Raw genomic sequence first — 19,475 nt, 5'->3', positions numbered from 1 at the left:
TTTAATGTGTCACACACTTATTCGGTTCACGCCACAACTGTAACATGATTGTAATCACAGATGAAATACAACCACAGATTAATGAGTACAAAGAGACAGTAGACTGCCAATCATAGCCTTCAAGAAAGCGTGCGATTATGTTAGGAGGGAAGTATTGTACAATATTCTCATCGAGTTTGGCATACCCATGATATTAGTTAGGTTTATTGAAATGTATTTGAATGAAAACTATAGTAAAGTCCGTAAAGGAAAACAATTGTCAGATATCTTTCCTATTCAGAATGATCTAAGACAAGGAGAAACCTTATCGCCATTGCTTTTCAACTTTGCTTTAGAATACGCCGTTAGGAAGCACCAAGAAAAACAGGTGGGTCTGAATCTGAATGGGACACATCATCTTCTGGTCTATGCGGATGATGTAAATGTATTGGGGGATAACATAAATACCGTAAAGAAAAACGGAAGTGAACAGTGGTGAAGCAAGCAAACAGTGGGGGACAGCTGACCGTGAATGAACTAGCGAGAGTGAGCTAGTGGGAGTGTGAGAGCAAGGAGCCATCCAGCGGTTCGGTGTAGCAGCTTGGCGCTGACAGCCGAGGCTGTGTTGGGAAGAGTGCCGAGTTCGGGAACCGGAACGGCTGAAGAGCGAGCGGTCCAGTTTGGTGCTGCGAGCCGAGGGCTGTGTGTGAAGAGCGCCAAGTTTGGGGACCTGAACGGCTTGACGGATATTACGTGTGGACAGTGTGTGTGTGTGTCGCGTACTTGAAGAGATAGAGACTTAGCAACTGTTCTGGCCGATTTGCCTGTGTGTATACTTCTGTAAATTGATTTGTTTAAATAAATCATCGTTGATATAGAGCCCAAGAAGCAGCAGTCGTCGTCACATTTGCCAGTAACTGAGATAACAGTTATTCTTTCAAATCACAAGAGTATAATAAATAATTTGCAGATATGTAGTAACTAAGAAGAAATTTAAGGGTTAATGGAACAAAGAAATTAAAGAGAACAAAAGAGAGATACAATGGTATCACACAATTTACATACAGGCCCCCTGTCATTTTGCAAGAAATACAGCCAAGTTCGTCAGTGAAAAATGTTCCAGTAAGAGGCGAACACAAACCTTTGTGCGCTGTTCTGTTAATCACAACAGCCCTTCAGGCTTGCTGGGCAACCAGGACTCACTTTCATGCAGAGTACCGGTTATTTCCATGACCTTTCCAGTCCATTATTTACAGTTCTACTACCACTGGATGCTAAGCAGAGTCTCTGAATTAACGAAGAAACGTGAGACAGGATAGTAAAAAAAAACACACACACACACAGTTTGAGACATTTTTCAGTGTCTTGACTATTTGTCAAAATGAAACGAAAATAATGTATATAAAATGCTATTAATCCTGGAATTATGATTTTAAAGGCTTATATGTTCTTTGAACGCAAGACAACTCCGAGTATCTTTGACTGCAACAAATACACACGTGGGAGAAAAGGAAGAACGTGAAGCGGTAGTACGTACGGAGAGATAACACAATTATTTATTGCGAAATTACTGAGGTTAGGCTGTAGATGTAGCATGGTGAATGTTTAAGCCACAACACTTCCTTCTGTGACGTCAGTAGGTAAACTGATGATTACATCACAGCAATCTCGAGTTCGTCGGAAGAACGCAGCTTGAAGCATTACAACGGAAAGATACAACGCTTACCAGGAATTCGTATCGCGTTCGCATAACAGGAAAATTACGGATCGGACTAGACAGAAAGGAATTATCTTTCTCATGCAGCAGACAACTGGAAGCATGCCATAGCCAGTGGCAAGCGATATGTGTGTGTGGCCTCTACAGGTACTTCCATGCTGACATACGACGCGACCTTCAGAGGCGTTGTGTACTCTGTGACAGGTTTCCAAGGAGTCGTGTCTTGAAGAGGACTTTGCCATGTCAAGACGAGAAGAAACATTCACGTGTGTGAAGAGTTCCGTGTAGTCTAGCAGAAGTTTACCGATGTTTTAGAGGTGCTTGCTGCCTCCATCATCAGGGTCCTACACGATGCAACGTCAAAGAATGCTGCCTTCTTCACGAGAAGAAACGTTTAAGATTCAACTACTTTCATCCATGACGTGTTATCATTATTACATCCGAGACAGACTGCACATGGCCAACTTCTATTAAATTGTCCTAAGTGGTGATTCTGAATTCGGGTGTTGGCACCATGTGGAAGTGGGTCGTGTTGCCGACGTTTCAGAGGAGTGCTGGGAAGTACGCAAGCTTTCTATGTCCCAACATTCCTCATTTCAGCCCTGATGATGTAGGCAGTATGTTGCTTTGAAACTTAGGTTAACACAGTTCACTTCCACGTCGTGCCAGCATCGAAGAGAGGATCAACATTAACAGTGGATTATCGCGAAAGGTTGAAATCAAGCAATCTGGTGTTTGACATTTTAAAGAATCCTTCATACGACAAACGAACCCTCACATCCCCCGCAGAATTGGCATCTGTCTCAATAAACAAAACAAAAGGTTCTCGTGACCTGCATACGTGAAATCAATTTATCAGTTTATGTCCTAATGCAGTTCTTCGTTGGATAAAATGCTCGAATCTCCAATAGCGATTGAAGAATTACATGGATAAAGAGAGGATAATGACGGGGGTGTTACTATATTGATACCGAGACAATGCAAGCGTGCAGTTCGTTCATGGAAATGATATCGGACCACAACTTCCTGCTGATTGTGTGTCATTCTTCCTGGTGTTTGCGAGAGCCACTTGGAGGCACCAATCAGAAGTGACGAGCCGTAGCATCTGGAGAAGTGCAACGAATTTGCGAACTTCTGGCTTTTCAAGGTAAGAAGCATCAATTTAGAAACTGTATTTAATTTGTTTCCACAGTTTACTTTCAACATCTGATACGTACATTTCTCTACAGAGTGTGTATAATGGGACGCAGTGTTATTTTTGTGGTTACCTACGAATTGTACTTGAAACATGAATCGAAAGATGCCCTAATAGATCCCCTTGAAAGGACCCTTTCATATGTCCAAAATATGAATCGTTTCATAATTAATTTCGATTCGCTACAGGCCGAACAGCCTAATTCGTTACATGTGAAGAACAGCTCATCAATTAAGTTATCATTTATTTGCTTGCAGTAATTTATTTGTCCTGGTTGTGTCATAATCTTGCTTCTACACTAATTCCTTCTACAGAAAGCAAAAATAAATTGACACTCATACACAGTTTCATTATAATGCAAATACAAATCTGCAGTCATAAAATTATTCATATTACAGAGATTCAGAGATTATTTTCCTTTGCGTTTCGTTAATTATCAGTCGTAACAAAATATTATTTCAACTAAATCTACATTCTTAATGAACCAAAACAATATGTTTCCTGAAACTTTTAGATGGTAAAATTATGTTGGTTGGTTAGTGGTCATTTCCAGTTAATGAATTTTGGTCCTTCTGGGATAATATTTATGAATTCGTATTGTTATAACAGTTACTATGACAATACTGACAATGAATATTTGGTCTCATGTGGCAGAATTTATGACTGTGTGTGTTTACTGCTTTAAATTTTCCCGTTATTCTTATACAAAACTAATAATTGATAACAGCATTTCGTGAACACCAGACAGGTTTATACTTTATTTGCACACCGCCCTCTGACCCCTTTTGAAGAGAGGTGGAACTTGAGGAAATGTCTTTAGAAACTTTGTATAAAGACGGGTGTTTGGTACGCGATAGACCGGCGTGCAGGACAAGGTGACGTAATTTTGCCCTTAAATCAAATGCACCTCTTCTATTTCACAAATGTTTTTTTTTTTTGTGTAGGTTGCAGAGGACTTCTTTGCGAAGACGCACGTACGTACTAGCGACAGGAAGTCGACCTGACTACTCAGAAGCTTACTTGAAGTTATGGCTCCGGGGAAATACGTTATGGTTAGTATAGAGCATGCTCCATACGAGCTTCCTGCGCTGTGTTTTTCCAAATTTTAATCAGGCAGATCGGTTTATGAACAGAAGTTTCCTTCAATGTGTGAACGACTACTGATGGTGAGTAGTTGAAATTGCAATGGAATCATAAATTGGATTGATGAATTCAGTTCTACTAACATATATTATTATTAAATGTTCTGTCTTACGACAGGTCCATTGCTCTGCCCAAAAAGAGCTCTCCAGTTGTCCCTATTCTCGGCTTCTCGCTTTAATTCCTGGAACGTCATCTTCTTTCCTTGTTTAAGGTCGTTGGTTAGCTGTATCAATCTTCTTCCTAGTCCTACAGGAAACATTTTTAGTCGACTTAAATTGCAGAGGTTATTTACAATTGTCAAAATACCGAACATGTTTAAACACAAAATTTATTTACAGCTGAACTTAAAACTTGGAGTATTATTTGTTTAAGCAGTCGCATTTACTTAATAACAGGTGGGATGGTAACAATCTACCGCCATTTCTTGTTTTAAAATGAATGTCTTGGAGAGTCAGGCAGCAACATGAAAAATTATTAAAATCGTCTCAGTTGCAATACAAGAATAAATATCAAGATGTGTTATACTTAAACAGAATTACATTTCGCTAAGAACACGAATAAGACCAGTAAACAAATGTACAAAGATATTTATTACGGGTGACATGGAACAACAACAGCACGTAAACGGAAGACAAACTAACTGAATTTCGGGGAACAGCTGAATGACCAAAAGCTTCTTAACAAGTACCCTCTTCCGTGAAGTTAGCACTGTAGAAAACAAATCGATAACTTAAAAAGCGCTGCTATCAGCACTCGGGTATTGTTTTTATCAGAGGTTTGGCAAACCTAGCCTTTTCGAAAAGTGAACTGCACAGTGAAAACTTTTCGAAAACTCTTGGGTGGACCGTTTGAGAACACTCGTTGCGATGCGAATAATAATGGCAATGACTTCGATAAAAGTACAAATGCTACTGCTGAAATTCGTTATCACAAGTGGAAGACGTCGGTCAGAAGCGTGGCTGCATACCACAGAATTAATTGTTTTATTCCTCTTTAAGATATGGAATCTAATTATAAACGAAGTTTCGTTGTGTTAGTTTTACAGACATACCTAAACGCCCTAACGCTCTGACGCGACTTTCATAAGCGAGACAGCAATCGAAAGTGTGGAAAAGATTCGAGAAGTCTTCCTGTGAAAAGAAAGTGTAGCAAGACATTTGTTTAAAAAACTGTTATGGGTTTGGGCAGGCATTGAATGGGTAGTTCTAATATGACTTAAAGATTTCTGTCTTCTGGGTTGTTGCGCTGTGTAGTCTGGTCGATCTTTACCAACGTTTCAGAGGTCATACTGCCTCCGTCATCAGAGTATGGAGATTTCTGTCTTCTGGGTTGTTGCCCTGATGACGGAGGCAGTATGACCTCTGAAACGTTGCTTAACATCGGCCAGACTACACAGCGCAACAACCCAGTAGACAGAAATCTCCATACTCACCGCTGTGAAAACCTCAAATCTAACATGACTTGTCTTTGCGATGAGAGTAAAAAAATAAAATAAATATATAAAGTCTCACGTTGCTCCATGTCGCCGTTTCTCAAGGTAAGAAGAACAAGGTACTATTTTGTAATGAGTTATGACGCTTGAGTCTTAAAGTAAATATTTTATTAGTGTTTTTATAAGCTGACGAAAATTTGGCTACATAGTTAGAAGTATAAAATTTCACGATAAAATACACTTTTCCTCGTCATGGTATCATGTCCGCGCGTGTGTGTTTGTAAATTTATGTGAGTTCAGATAAGGCCGCTGTTACCTTAATAATCTCAAGACTCTTCTCTTTAGAAAGAAATGACGACGAACAGTTATGACTACAATGTGAAGTTCAGAGCGATTATATCAAACAAAGAAACAATGAAATAAAAGACCTAAGACTATTCAGGCTGGTTCCGAAAGATATAATCGTACTCGTTTGTGTTGTGTATTTATGTGCCATCGTAAGGTAGGCCGCACACCGGCATGCGTCAAGACATGTAACATTCAAGGCACGATGTCTACGACATGACGCAAAGAAAGGAGCACAGTTGAAACGAATGAGATTATGAAAACCGCCGCACACCGGTCTGAGTCATGATTCTGACGTCAGCTTCATGCTGCAGACACGTGCAGCGAGACTCTGGCATGTTCCTTTTCCGAGCGCCAGGACTGAGACATCAGTACTCAAGTAACAGCATCAGTGTACGTTATCGACATGAGTGAAGAGTAAACAAATAGTAAGATAGCGAAATTACCGGTAATATACGATTACACGAAGGAAAGCTAACTGGATGGGACATATTATGAGAAGGAATGGATTACTGAGTGATATCATCGAAGGCCAGGTTGAAGGAAAGCGAGGACTGGGAAGAAGACTGATACAGCTAACCGACGACCTTAAACGAGGAAAGAAGATGAAGTTTCAGGAGTTAAAACGAGAAGCTGAGAATAGGGAAAACTGGCAAACTCTTTTTGGGCAGAAGAATGGACCTGTCGTCAGACAGAACACTAAATAATAAATAACTAATACGATTATTCGACCCCGGGTCACTCAAACAAGGAGGAGGTTGATAAAGCTTGGCATTCTGTTTCAAAAGAAGTAAACGTAGATGATAAGTGCACTGATTAATTTTATTTTAATGAGGTAATGACTGAATTAACTATTATACACATTGAGCATAAGCTCGTTACGTACAAGTCTGCTCTCACTCACACATAAAACTGGACGACGTCATGTCATCAACTAGAGAAGATGTGATAAGACGCAGACACGTGCTGCTTCGGTGTGCGGACTCAAGTCTGAATCACGAATGAAGCAAGAATGAGTCTTTTGTCTCATGTCTTGATGCTTGTCTTGACACAGTTGGTGTACGGCCGCCCCAATAAAACTTACCGAATATATTGAGCTGTGAAAGAAGATTGCTTTTATGCCACATTTAAGGCATCTTCTAAGTTCATGAGACAGAATTATCACTAGCTTTGCTCAAGTGCATGAATGTGGACATGCCATCATTCTTTGTCATGCGGTTTCTGTATTCACTTCAGACTCAGTACATTTTTAAACGTTTAATTTAGTTCATATATATAGTGTCCGTAGAATAAAGCCGTAAAATTTTAAATATTTAGTGAACGCAACAAAACGGATTCGCAAAGACAAACCGCGAATTACAAACAACAGTGTGCATTTTTTTATTTATTCTCGGAGCAATACTTTATCATGAGATCCGATTTTATGCATGTTTGGATGTGTGCCGAGTCACATCAAGTATAAAACAGCTGTATCATTTGTGGATTAAATGATTCATTGCCGTGCCTACAAGGGACCGCTACTCGTTTATGTAATTAGCCAAATGAACGAAGTTCACACACTCTCACCCTATTTCTTTTTCATTCCATTCCACTATTATCCTGTTCATGTCTTACTTTATTCAAGAAATACATAATTTTGAAATGCTGATCGATTCTTAAAGGTTATGTCGATGGTGTATTGCAATCTAGATTACATGAGTTTTTGTATATTGTTTGGTATTCTAAAAATACACAAAGCTTCGAAAACCGAATTTGCATATACAAGTGAACAGGAATGAGTCAACTGTCAGACAACGGAATCTAATCTCAGTATTATTCCCCAGCTGTACGTGCTAGTCATGGCGAGTTCAGGGGTCCAGGGTGGCAGTGGACCGGATCAACTGACCCGAGAGGGCGGAGATCTCAACACAGAATGGACACTCATCACCGAGTACCTCAACTCTGGCATCGAGGAAAGTTCAGAGAAGTGCTACATTTTGCAGGATCTGAATGCACGATATATGAACCTCAGTGAACAGTTTAATGACACGTATGACTATGATACCGGTATACAGTCAATACAAGTGACCGAGAATTACTTGGAAATGTTAGAAGAAATTTATGAAAGTTTTGAACACCTGAACAGATCTCTAAACGTGCATAAACCAAGTGCCTCATTGATTCCTACTTTGACTAACAAGTTTCCTTGCAAAAACCACAGTCAAAATTTATTGATGAAAGCGCGAGAAAGCCTCTTTTACCAAAAGATTATTTTAGCGAAGTTAGAAATAACCGTATATTTTCGTGACTACATAGATCCTCCAGTGTATATTATCATTTTGGTAACGGGTCTTACATGTAACATAATACTGTTACTCATGTTTGCGCAGAAAAAAGAAATACGGACAGCACCAAATATAATGATTTTCAACATTGTGATTGCAGATGTACTGAATCTTACGTTTAATTTACCACTGCAGTATTTCGGTTTCTACTACCCTTCGTACGTGAGACTAAGTGAACCAGTGTGTGTACTGTTCGTCACTCTGCGATGTATGTTCACATCTGCAAGCGCGTTGTCCGTCGTCGCTCTGAGTGCCCAAAGGTTCTGTGCCACTCTTCCGGCGTTCCACAATCTAAAGGCTCGAAGTCGCTCATCCTCCCTCATAATAACCATAGTCTACATCCTTCTCGTTTGGGCTGCAGCATCAAGCATCGTGCTACCAGACACACTGCGCGAGAAAGTCTGTGATGATAATCCTGCCGAGAAGAGTGGCCGAAAGTCGGCCAAAGTGGTGTCTCTTCACGAGTTCGTCGTCTACTGTTTTGCACTTCCCGGCATAATGTTTATTTTCACGTTTCTCACGGCAAGAAGACTGAAGCAGAGCGCCAAAGAGATTCCGGGCGATGTAAGGCATAAGACACATGAAAAAGCTCGTAACAGAGGAGCGAAGGTCGTGACTGCCCTTTGCGTGGTCTTTACTATCAGCTACGTCCCTTTCTTCATGTGGGGGCGAATTGCCACCACTCTTGGATTGGATAGGTTGGAGCTGTCATACAGGGTGCTTGACAACTTAACTTATTATCTCCTGTTTTCAAACCCATGCTTCAATCCATTAGCACTGTATGTGACGAGCCATACGTTCAGAAGATTGTTCAACGGTTATCTTTTTGGATGGTGCCTCAAACGTGGGAAGCAGCAGCGCACAGACTCTCAGATTTCTCTCGACAATACAACGACCCAGTCGTCGCGACAGCAAGAATCAGACGTATGATCGAACTTTGGGCAGAAATATGCATAATCAAAATGCTTCACAACTTATCGGAAGAAGTTCGTTTGAATGAGGCGGCATACAGTATCAGGCATCCATTTCTTTAAATTGCTACCACCGAGATAAGTTCACGGATGGAGTAAAGTGCATGAAATACCAACTCCAATTGCCTCTGTTTGGGAAACTTCTCGCTATTTTCGAAATCTATTTGGATGTTCACAATGTCTCGTGCAGTGAGCTGGCATTCCAAGGGAACCTGGTAGCGGTATAAGTGAGGATTAATGCCAAAGAAGTCAGTTGTACTGCGATCTCTCCAGTCGACTTCTCCGAAACCGACACTTTAATGCTCAGTGAGAGCTAAGCTTTGAGCAGAAAGTGACAGTAGGCCATTAACATCTGCCCATCGTGTATCGCACTGCCTGTTAGGAGGCCTCTGAAGTAGTAGCATATTATTCTAAAATAACTCGTCAAAGGTCTGTGAATCCAACTTGAGACAGATTTTACTTTTACACGGGACTCCGCCTGTATAGTGCATTAATATTTTGGTTTACATAAGGATATGGGTTCATCGTACGGCAATATCTTATCATGTGTAATCCAAAGAAATTGGAAGATTAAGATACTTTACCTCAAAAGCAGTGAAATTAGTTTCAGGCTATTACATCATGACGGCGTTAGTTTATCGAAAACAGTAACGCTAAGGAGTGTAATTTCAGCAGGTTTCGACAATTCTTCATCCAGATATGTGAAGAGTAAGTGAGGAAGACTTGTGATGCGAACTCCTGTGATAAATCATGGGCATCAATATGCCTTAGGCATTGTTATCGAGTTACAAACGAATTTTTCAGTCAGTTCCATTTAACAACGTGTATCAACACGCTATAGCTCTGATTTATTGTGACACTGCTATTACAGAATACTGTTTTGTCGAGGCCTCCATTTGAATTCAGAATAAAATAAGACTGAGTTTAATTAATAACAAATGTACACTTGCAGAAATCAAATAAGAAAAAATGCCCAATCGCCTTACATGAACGTGTGCAGGGTTTCTACTTCAAAATCAGGCATGTTTCATTCAAGGCAAATGCATTTTGCCATACAAATCATTTCACACAATACATGGAAACTTCCCACGCTCCAACATTCTATTTTCAAGACCTAATTACTTTTGAGATGGGAATGTTGGTTTTCTGGGTTGTAACACCATGTGGACTTTCAGGGAGGTACAAATATTTCGGAGAAACGTACTGTCTCCATCTTCAGGGGTGAAGATGGAGATAGTATGCATATCCGAAACGCTGGAATCTACTTACAAGTCCAAAAGTTTCTGCAACCTAGAAGACCAGCTTCGACATCCTCGGATCCGTGAGAACCTTCAATTTCATATTAACGATGCCTTTTTCATACGACAAAAGAAAATATAATCACAAATAGGTCTTCATAATTACAAGACCATACCGATGAGAAGTGCAGAAGGTAAAGCTGTCCCCGGTGTCTCACTAAGCATCATGTCATAGGCGTATAAGAGTGTGGACGTATGACTCCAAACATTCGTAACCTCGGCACTAGACGGGGGTGAGTGGTCAGCTTCGTGTACCGGTCGCTTTAACCCAAGGTAGTACCCTATTTTAAGGGTTTTGTAAACGATTCAAACAAAAGTAATTCAGAAGGACGGGACCATCAAAGATATAAATAACCTCCTAAACCGACCCAGAACCTGCAAAACCTCCATCAATATAAGTATCTTTTGAAGCTAGCAACATAATAATTAAGAAAGAAACAACGACGAGCAAAAGTAATTTTACAATTTGTTATACTTGACATTCCTGACACTTGTCTACCACATCGAGGTGTTTAATCAAAATATTCGGATTACGCACGGTAGGCTGCTCGTATAACGAGGCCTAGAAGCCAACGTTCGACAGACCCGCTTGTCGTTGCTTTCCCTCAATATGGAAGCTACTTGAATTAGAAGTTGTTATATGAAGCCGACTGTCTTCATCTAGAAGTTGTTAAATATTCATTAAATAAATTGTAACTGTAATTTTACTCAAGTGCTTTGCTGGTATGTATGTACTACCAGCCTATAAGGAAATACGAAAACTAATATTGTAAGAATATTTGTATAATGACAGTGCATGAAGAATGTTTTCTAAGAAGAATCTGAGTTTGCCGAATACTATTTATATGCAAACTACTTTCATGCTTTTAACATATTTATTTTTTGTAGTTATAATGATGTTTATCTAGTTTAATTATGTTTTTATGTGAAAGACGTTATCTGTAAGAAGGACATCAGTAAGGAATTATATATTATACTGTATTACTGAATACAGTGTATTTTTCAACTTTAAGTAGAACAAGAAAATAAATGGTTCAAGAGTTGTAATTAATATAATAATCAATTTGTGGGACAAGGATTTTAAGTTTGCTTATAATGGGAATCATTGAATTGAACTGGCTCAAAATAATGCTCAGTGTTCAGTATCAACGGTTTTGATTTTCGAATCCTATTAAGAGATTTAACTTATCCAGACTTCATTATGGCATAGCACAAAATGCAACTGTTAAACCGCCACGACACATTCTTCTGATTGTTGATAGTAAAATTTCCTCCGCTGTCGTGTGTTGTCAACAAAAGTGGGGTTGAGTGGTTAGCTCTCCTGCTTCCTACTCGAGAAGTCCCGGATTCAAATCTCGGTCCAGAGACCGGCTAACCTGACAGAATTTATCGTGTTTTTACTCAGTACCTCCAGGCAAATACCGGGATAGTACCTTGAATTAGGTCACGACAGTTTCCTTCCACATCCTTTCCAATTCATTACTTGCTTCCTCATCAAACGCTTTATAATCTAGATATTGAAAGCACCGTCAAATAAGCTATAAATAAATAAATAAACACATTAACATGACATGGCCATTAAAATATTGACGGTTTTACGAAAACAACTCATTTTCTAAAATCCACAATCTTCTCTTTTAACTACATGAAGTAATCTAATCCTTCCTGAGAAACTAATGGCCGCTCAGTTATCAATTGATTACTCTTTACGGAACTCGAAGTTCGTTACTGTGTTCACAAAAGCTTAAAATTAACCGTGTCCTCGGTCAGACGAATCTAGTCCGGTGTGCCGCCACGAGATGTCAGGTGCGTCACGAATTTTTATGAGAAATTGTATCTTATATTTGCACGTTATAGTTAAAGGGAGGCAAAATCTTCTATTCCATAATTAGAATCCGTAACACACACACACAGGTTAGGTTCATCACCGATAATTTTATCCAACATGTGTTCCAATTTTCTCACATGCCTACGCTCACAGAAAAAGTATTTTTTGCAGTTCCATATTTACAGCCAAGTATAGTTTCGTGCGCCCTTTTTGCCTTTAACAGGCTTGAGTCGTGAACGAAGAAAGGTGGAGGAATACTGATCTAGTCCACAATCTCATAAGTTACTTTTTAATAAATAAATTTTAACATTATACTCCAATATACGCGTAGGTTTCTAACTGGAATCTTCCCTTTGGGTTTTCTAACTAAATTTCTACTTCGGTTTATACAAAAGCATTTTCATTTCTCCCACATGTGTTACATACCTCGTCCACTTTATTCTCTTTTATTTTTCGCCCTAGTAATATTTGGTGAAAAGTAAAATAATTGAAGTTCCTCATTTTGCACTTTTCTCAAGCTTCCTGTTAAATCCCACCTGCTTAAGTCCAAATATTGTCCTGAACATCCTGTTCTCAGACATCCTTAATCAAAATGTTTACCTTATCATAAGAACATTTCTCATGCCTACAAACAACAGACAAATTTATAGTTTTTAGTGTTTTGGTTTGTACATTTTAGACATGAAGACAAAATACTCCGAGCCGCACTTAGCAAACATTCCCCAAATTGAACCCGCTCTTAAGTTCATCGTGAATGTAATTTTGATTACTTACTGTCGTACTTTACCACATTTTAGTAACATTTATAACCTATGTTTATAATTTTGCTGTATTCACGCTTCTTCTCTTTAATAATGATATTTCGTATATACACTTACATATTACCATACCTTAAAATGTTCGCCGCCTGAATATCAAAACCAACTTCAATCCCAGAGTTTTTTAATGAGCCTGTTACTTTCATAAATGAATTACATGTAAATGCAATCTTATGAATGAAACAGAACTAAACCAAACCCATCTCTGAAATGTCGGTTGTTGAACTTGTGATTGTAATAAACAATGTGGACCTCAAGGTCGACTGACTTCTTTTCCAGGGTGTACAGCAACACTCACTACACGTAACGGTCTGTAGCAGGAAATGTGGGTTAACATACTCCGAGATAATTTAATTTTAGAATAGGCATTACATTATACAGAGTGAGCCATTTACAATTGTACCCAAACAGAAACACTAAGTGATTTATATATCTCTGAACAAAAAACAGGAAAGAATGTTCACACAGCATGTTGGAAGCTTATCAATCCTGACGGCCATGTTCCGTTTACGAGTTCCCATCGTGACGTTGCCGATGGCATTTTAAGCATTCGTTTTTGGTTGTCTGCTTCTCGTATTGTTTTGATACACGCATTCCTTAATAAAATCCGCATAAAAAGTCAGGCGATGTTTGATTTGTGAGTCCAGATGACCGCAGTTACTTCGACATTATATAAAATGTAGTTTTCTGTTCGGGTATGGTTTTAAATGGATCGCCCTGTATATTTAACAATTAATACTTCGAAAGTACTCATCAATTTATCAACACTTTACATTTCATTTTAGAAAAGCGTTTGCATTAACTACAGCCAACTTCCCTCGAAACCTCTGAAGATGTTTCACTTCCTTTGCTAACCTTTCCAGTCAAAGCGAAGAGGCAATTTCGTTGTCAACATTAGCCTCAAGCAGATACCTCAAAGACAGACGACAATGTGAAGACGAGAGTGAGATTTCGGCTTTCAAAAGTTGGCAATCCAGCTATTACTAATGCACATTCATTGAGCACGTTTATTCTGCATTCCAAGAACCTCCTGAGTTGTCCTGCTGGATTGTTCCTTCTGCCCTTGGTAGTGATGATGAATGGCGTTAAAGTGTCGTTTGTTGAATAGTGTTGTTGCTGTAGTGCCATTTAGCCACATCTACTGTCAGGTAAGTTCGCATTGTGTTAAAATTCGTACGTGCAGAACTACGCATTTAGTAATGAACACTACCGGCTTTCCAAACCTAAAACTAAACTTGCACTGCATTACCTCAACAGGTCTGAAGTATTTCTGTCAATAACTGGCCGACTTCCTTAACTGATGGTAATTTCGTGTATACTCCTTGAATAGGACATATTTCAAGCAGGGCAAGGAGGAGGTTAGCAAGCATGGCATCCTGTTGTGGTAAATTTTAACTGTAGACTCAAGAAACAAGCACTGCCCTAATTCCGGCCGCAATTTCCGATTTCAACTGACGCAGTTATTCATATTCTGGACGTGACGACCTCTTAGAGGGACCATCACTGTGCCACAGGACAGCAGCCACATAACAGGAAATTGGCCGAGGTATGTAGAAACTGCAGATAGCTGATAAATTTTCAAAATCAAAATTGCTTGAAAACAAAGTTTCAGAATTAATAAATTAAATGAATTTAAACTGTATGATTTGAGGTTTTCACAGCGGTGAGTATGAAGATTTCTGTCTTCTGGGTTGTTACGCTGTGTAGTCATCAGTGCGATGATACATCGCCCTGATGACGGAGGCAGTATGACCTTTGAAACATTGGTAAAAAATATACCATACTACACAGCGCAACAACCCAGAAGATAGAAATCTTCGAATTTAAACTGATTTTTCCAGAGTAATTCAGTGACAGTGACTTTCTGGAAGTACTAAAATTTAAAAAAAGATAGAAGAGTAGTGCATAAATCCTTCATCATAAAAAAACAAGTTGCTTCGAAATCTGTCCGTAATCAGTTTTAATTATCTCATGCTGCAGCCTTCCTGGTACCGACTCAGTACTATAGTTTCCTCCAATAGTAAAAATGTATCTATAATATGTCATACTTTTTACTTTTCAGCATATTCGGAGTACGTAGCAGAAACATTTCAGTCAAGGTTCGACTGTTTACACCAGCAGAGAACATGTATGAAATGTGCCAGAATGTTAACCGAAATTTAACGAAGCACGTCACCATTTTCTACAGATCGCGCGTCTTGGTAAGCCGTCACATTCTGAACGGGGCCGTAAACACTCTGATTTTATATCAGATTTGTCTACGCAGGCATGCCTGAGTAAAAACATTCAACTCAGATCAAAAACTGATTCTTTGTTCATACACTGCAGGCTACATGAACTGACACATGTTGTTAAATACAAAAAATTACATTTCATTTAATTATCAAACGCCGCAGTGGAGTGATTAGCACTCATGGTTCGTAATCAAGAGGTTACTGGTTCAAATCTTGGCCCGGAAATCTACTATCCTGATTGAGGTTATTCGCGGTTGTCTTCAGTCACGCCAGGAAAATGCTGGGATAATACTTTAAATTAGGCAACGGTTGGCCTTTGGCAGGTTTTATTTTATTCTTTGGTTAGTTTATGCTCATCCTGAATCTAGTGAATGTCTCAGGTCCCTTACATACACAAGAATTAACATAGAATTCAGTAGTACAAATTTCTGTCTGAGACCCGCCGGCCAATAGCGTGCATTAGTTTCCATGTTGATTACCTTGAAGTTGAATGAGAGGGATATTTACAAAGTAATGAAAAACCAGTTTTATTTGGAATGTAGTGGCTCCAAAATGACGACGCAAACAGTATGGCAGAAGATGTTCGTGTATGTTGTAGCCGCTGTAGACAAATTTCTAAACTTAAAATACTAAATTCTTAAAAAAAATCTTAAACCAGATTCGCATGTTCAAATGAGATATACACCCCGAGACGTTGTTGAAATTTCAGGAGATCGTGCAAAACTTCGCCAAGCTTAAAAAAAGTTCGGTAATTTTATAACTTTTATTTTCCTTTAGTTGCTCCTTTCCACCAGCTACACTACTTATTTGTAACATTCGGCCAAATTTGTAATCACATCTTTTCAGTGTTTTTAAAGAAATTTTTAAATTCATGTAGCGTTGTATCTTCCTTCAATCACAGGGAAGTCTTTACGCAATGTTTTGATATATCTGTATTGCAGCAAACTTAAGACTACCACTGTAACATATCGAATTTGACATTCTCCCCAGATGTTCTTCGTTATCATGTCTTCTGCTGACAGTCAGCAAGCAGTATCTACCTCGACTAACGTCTCCGGCAACTTCCGTTCCATGGCGAATTCCAAAGCTTTCGACAACAGAAGACTTCAAGGCAATGAAACAACTGAAATATGCAATTTATCAAGAGCCCTTCGAGTCCCCAACTGTAGCCTTGCCAGTTCATCACCCAAGAAACATCAGAGCTCGGTGCAACAAAAGAAATGCAACACATTGCCGAATGACAAACATGGAGACCCACAATTTCAGGACTGTGGTCTCAATGACATGGTTGAAACAGCATTTAATTCCACATTCCACTTATTGAGTGCTGATGATACTAAAGGCGTCAGAACTCTCTTCATACACCTTCAAGAGTGCATGAAATCCTGGCGACAGACGTTACCATACAGCAGCAATGAGATCCCTGTCATGTCAACTGGCATTCCGGAAACTAACAACAGCATTCAGACTCTGGATGAAAGGAAAGCATATGTATATATGCTACGTAATGCTGTAACTCTAGCTGTAAACATATCTGCTTTGGAATCATTAGGTTTAAGAACTCGTAATATCAGCACATCATTTATTTTCACGCGTGAATATGATAAAGGAGAAATGGCAGTGGAAGAATTCGACAATTATTTAACACAGCTAGAGTTAGTGGTTCAGTCCATTAATGATTTTAATATGTCATTAGAAAAGTACAATTTGAGTACCGCATGTGAACTGTCCCGGATTAATTACATGCGTCCATTTGGCAAATGGGAACTCGAACTACAGAGTGAAAAGCAGAGGTATCGTGAAGTTCGTGATGTGTTTGCAAAGGTGAAATTACTCGAAGTATTCCGAAGATATGTGGACCCTGTAGTGTACTTTGCCATCCTCGCAGTGGGACTCGTGTGGAACGGCGTTCTTCTATTTATTTTCGCTGTTCATCGACAGCTGTGGACTTCTGCCAACATAATGATATTCAATCTAGCGGTGGGAGATATTCTGTCTATTATTTTAAATCTCCCCTTTTTCTACGTCGCTCACTATCACGTCCAGTATTTTCAAACTAACATGTACGTATGCAAGTTGTATACCACACTCCGCCCTCTGTCTGTTGCCGCCAGCGCACTCTCAGTGGTGGCTCTCAGTATTCTGCGTTACGTTGCGAGCGGTGAGTACCGCGGGGGACGTAAGATGACAAAGCGTTTGCGTACATTTCTATACATTGTAGTTGTCTGGGTTTTGGCAATTGGACTTGCAGCTCCTTACAGCTTCGTCTTGGATTTTACTGCCGGCAAATGCTTCATGTACGGTGACGGATACACAGCCAAGATGGTAGCTCTGTCCGAGTTCGTGTTTTACTGTGTGATTCTCCCTTGCATTATGATATGGTTTAACGTTCTGACTGCGAGGAATCTCAGAGAGAGCACCCGGAATATGGCATTTGCAATGAGACGCGACGGGCAAAATCTAATTCGTAACAGAAGTGCCAAGGTTCTGACAGTTCTGATTGGGGTTTTCCTCATCAGCTACATCCCTCAGCATCTGTGGCGAGTGTTGTACAGATGGCTCGAGCTGGACATCTGGAACGTGCAGTATCGGTGTATTGACAAAGTAACTTACTACACTCTCTTCGCAAATTGTTGTTTCAACCCCATCTCTCTCTATGTGGTTAGCAGAAGATTCAGAAAGCTTTTCAATTACTACTTTATTCACTTATATTATCGCCAGTGTAATAAAAGTTCAGACTCTCATGTGCAACGCCTTCCAAGCTCTTTCATAGTTCATTCCAAAGCAGTGCAGTCCAAATATTAATTTTATCTTATTACTTGCTACACTAACAGGACAAGTGGAAAGTTCTACAATGGAACCTCTCATATAAAATCTTAAAATCTTAATATTATTTTCCATGACATACCAGAACTTTACAGTTAATGACATATAACAGTTTACAGACGAGGCAATTATTTGTAAATATTAATCCCCCAAGCGCCTTCATGCCGTATAGTGGGAAAGCTTTACTTTACTTTATTAGAAGTATAATTATGAAAGCCTGTCTGAATTAAAGCAACATCTATCACTAATGTAGTGAAGAATATTCGTGACAAGTGTGACAAATATTCCTCTTGCAAATGACGACTTGCTCGCTGCTTCGCTGAGATATAATTGTTGTTTATATTTCATAACTTCTTATTTGCAACTGCTCACATTTTATATTCATAACTAAGTTATGTAAATTTGGGGTTTTCTAGTGGGCAGTGCTAAATGATCTAACACAAGAAATTATCTCCAGCTTCATCAATATAAGGAACTAAACTTTAGCTTCAGAAGTTGATGCACTCGTGTGAAATCGAAAACTGCATGATCGTAGAAGGGAAAGTGTGGAAATGATTGTTGTATATTTACAGCTGGAAGGGAAAAATGATATGGAACTGAAATTATCAACTGTGTAAGTATGAAGTATCAGTAACAATAAGTAATTAAATTGATTGTCGTCAACTTTTTGTCTTTTTAGCTATATTGTCATTGTTACAATAGAGTAAGATTGTCTGTGAAACTGGGCCTCTGGTGGGTTCCTTGTCCATTCCGCCGATGATATTATCAGAGAAAATGGAGGAGCAGCGGCGGAATGATATTGACAGGGGAAAGCCGAAGGACTCGAATGCAAACCCGTCCCAGTGCTACTTTGTCCACTGCAAATCCCACATGAACTGACCTGGAGACAAACCCTGGTAGGCGACTAACCGCCTGAGCACGGCCCATTTAAACAACATGCCAATGTGTCCCTAAAATGTTCAAGAAACAAACCAAATTTTAAATAATTTAGTTTTTGAAACATTCATCCTTGAGATGAACACGTTACTTAGGACTAAGTACCCTTCTAGCTACGGCTGTGACACATTCAGTTTCATAGGTAGTAATGCAAAATAATCCCTACGATTTAATAAACTTGCAATAAAAACTATTTCTGTTCGTACGCCAACTGACTGTGTACGAATCAAATTAACGACAGCTTAACAAATTAAAGAAAAAAACAACAAAAGCCCCTTTTGCATTTTATAAGTTGTACCTGTGCTTGCTTAAACAGTTGAGTCCTTCATAAAGATGACGACATGGACGAGAAATTCACTAATTATCATTGAGAAACCTGGAGGGAAAGCAGACGGAATGAAAATACAATGGATATTAAAGAAACAAGAT

At 39.2% G+C, this 19,475-nt stretch overlaps 3 protein-coding genes across 8 annotated transcripts in view; 2 read left to right on the top strand and 1 right to left on the bottom strand.

Annotated features, from left to right (window-relative positions):
* The window catches only part of CngB (Cyclic nucleotide-gated ion channel subunit B), a 150,267-nt gene that overhangs the window by 105,552 nt on the left and 25,240 nt on the right, over window positions 1-19,475 (bottom strand). The gene's annotated exons all lie outside the window — the stretch shown is intronic.
* Window positions 1,209-11,451, top strand: LOC110826531 (neuromedin-B receptor). The gene is made up of 3 exons (XM_022057256.2): window positions 1,209-2,843; window positions 3,836-3,943; window positions 7,635-11,451. The coding sequence occupies exons 2-3, from the start codon at window positions 3,920-3,922 to the stop codon at window positions 9,063-9,065; spliced, it is 1,455 nt and encodes a 484-aa protein (XP_021912948.2). The 5' UTR covers window positions 1,209-2,843; window positions 3,836-3,919; the 3' UTR covers window positions 9,066-11,451.
* LOC110826477 (uncharacterized) lies at window positions 13,764-18,773 on the top strand. Of its 2 annotated transcripts, none has more exons than XM_022057173.2 (4): window positions 13,764-14,198; window positions 14,381-14,596; window positions 15,113-15,251; window positions 16,275-18,773. In XM_022057173.2, the coding sequence occupies exons 3-4, from the start codon at window positions 15,177-15,179 to the stop codon at window positions 18,087-18,089; spliced, it is 1,890 nt and encodes a 629-aa protein (XP_021912865.2). In that variant the 5' UTR covers window positions 13,764-14,198; window positions 14,381-14,596; window positions 15,113-15,176; the 3' UTR covers window positions 18,090-18,773. The 2 variants fall into 2 exon arrangements, with proteins under 2 accessions (XP_021912865.2, XP_021912856.2); XM_022057164.2 differs by having other exon boundaries at window positions 14,308-14,596.

Source organism: Zootermopsis nevadensis, unplaced genomic scaffold, assembly GCF_977971745.1.
Source record: "Zootermopsis nevadensis isolate Lab colony 2312 unplaced genomic scaffold, Znev_1.0 Znev_ptg000021l, whole genome shotgun sequence".
Classification (NCBI taxonomy): domain Eukaryota; kingdom Metazoa; phylum Arthropoda; class Insecta; order Blattodea; family Termopsidae; genus Zootermopsis; species Zootermopsis nevadensis.
This window is presented reverse-complemented; position numbering and strand designations above follow the sequence as displayed.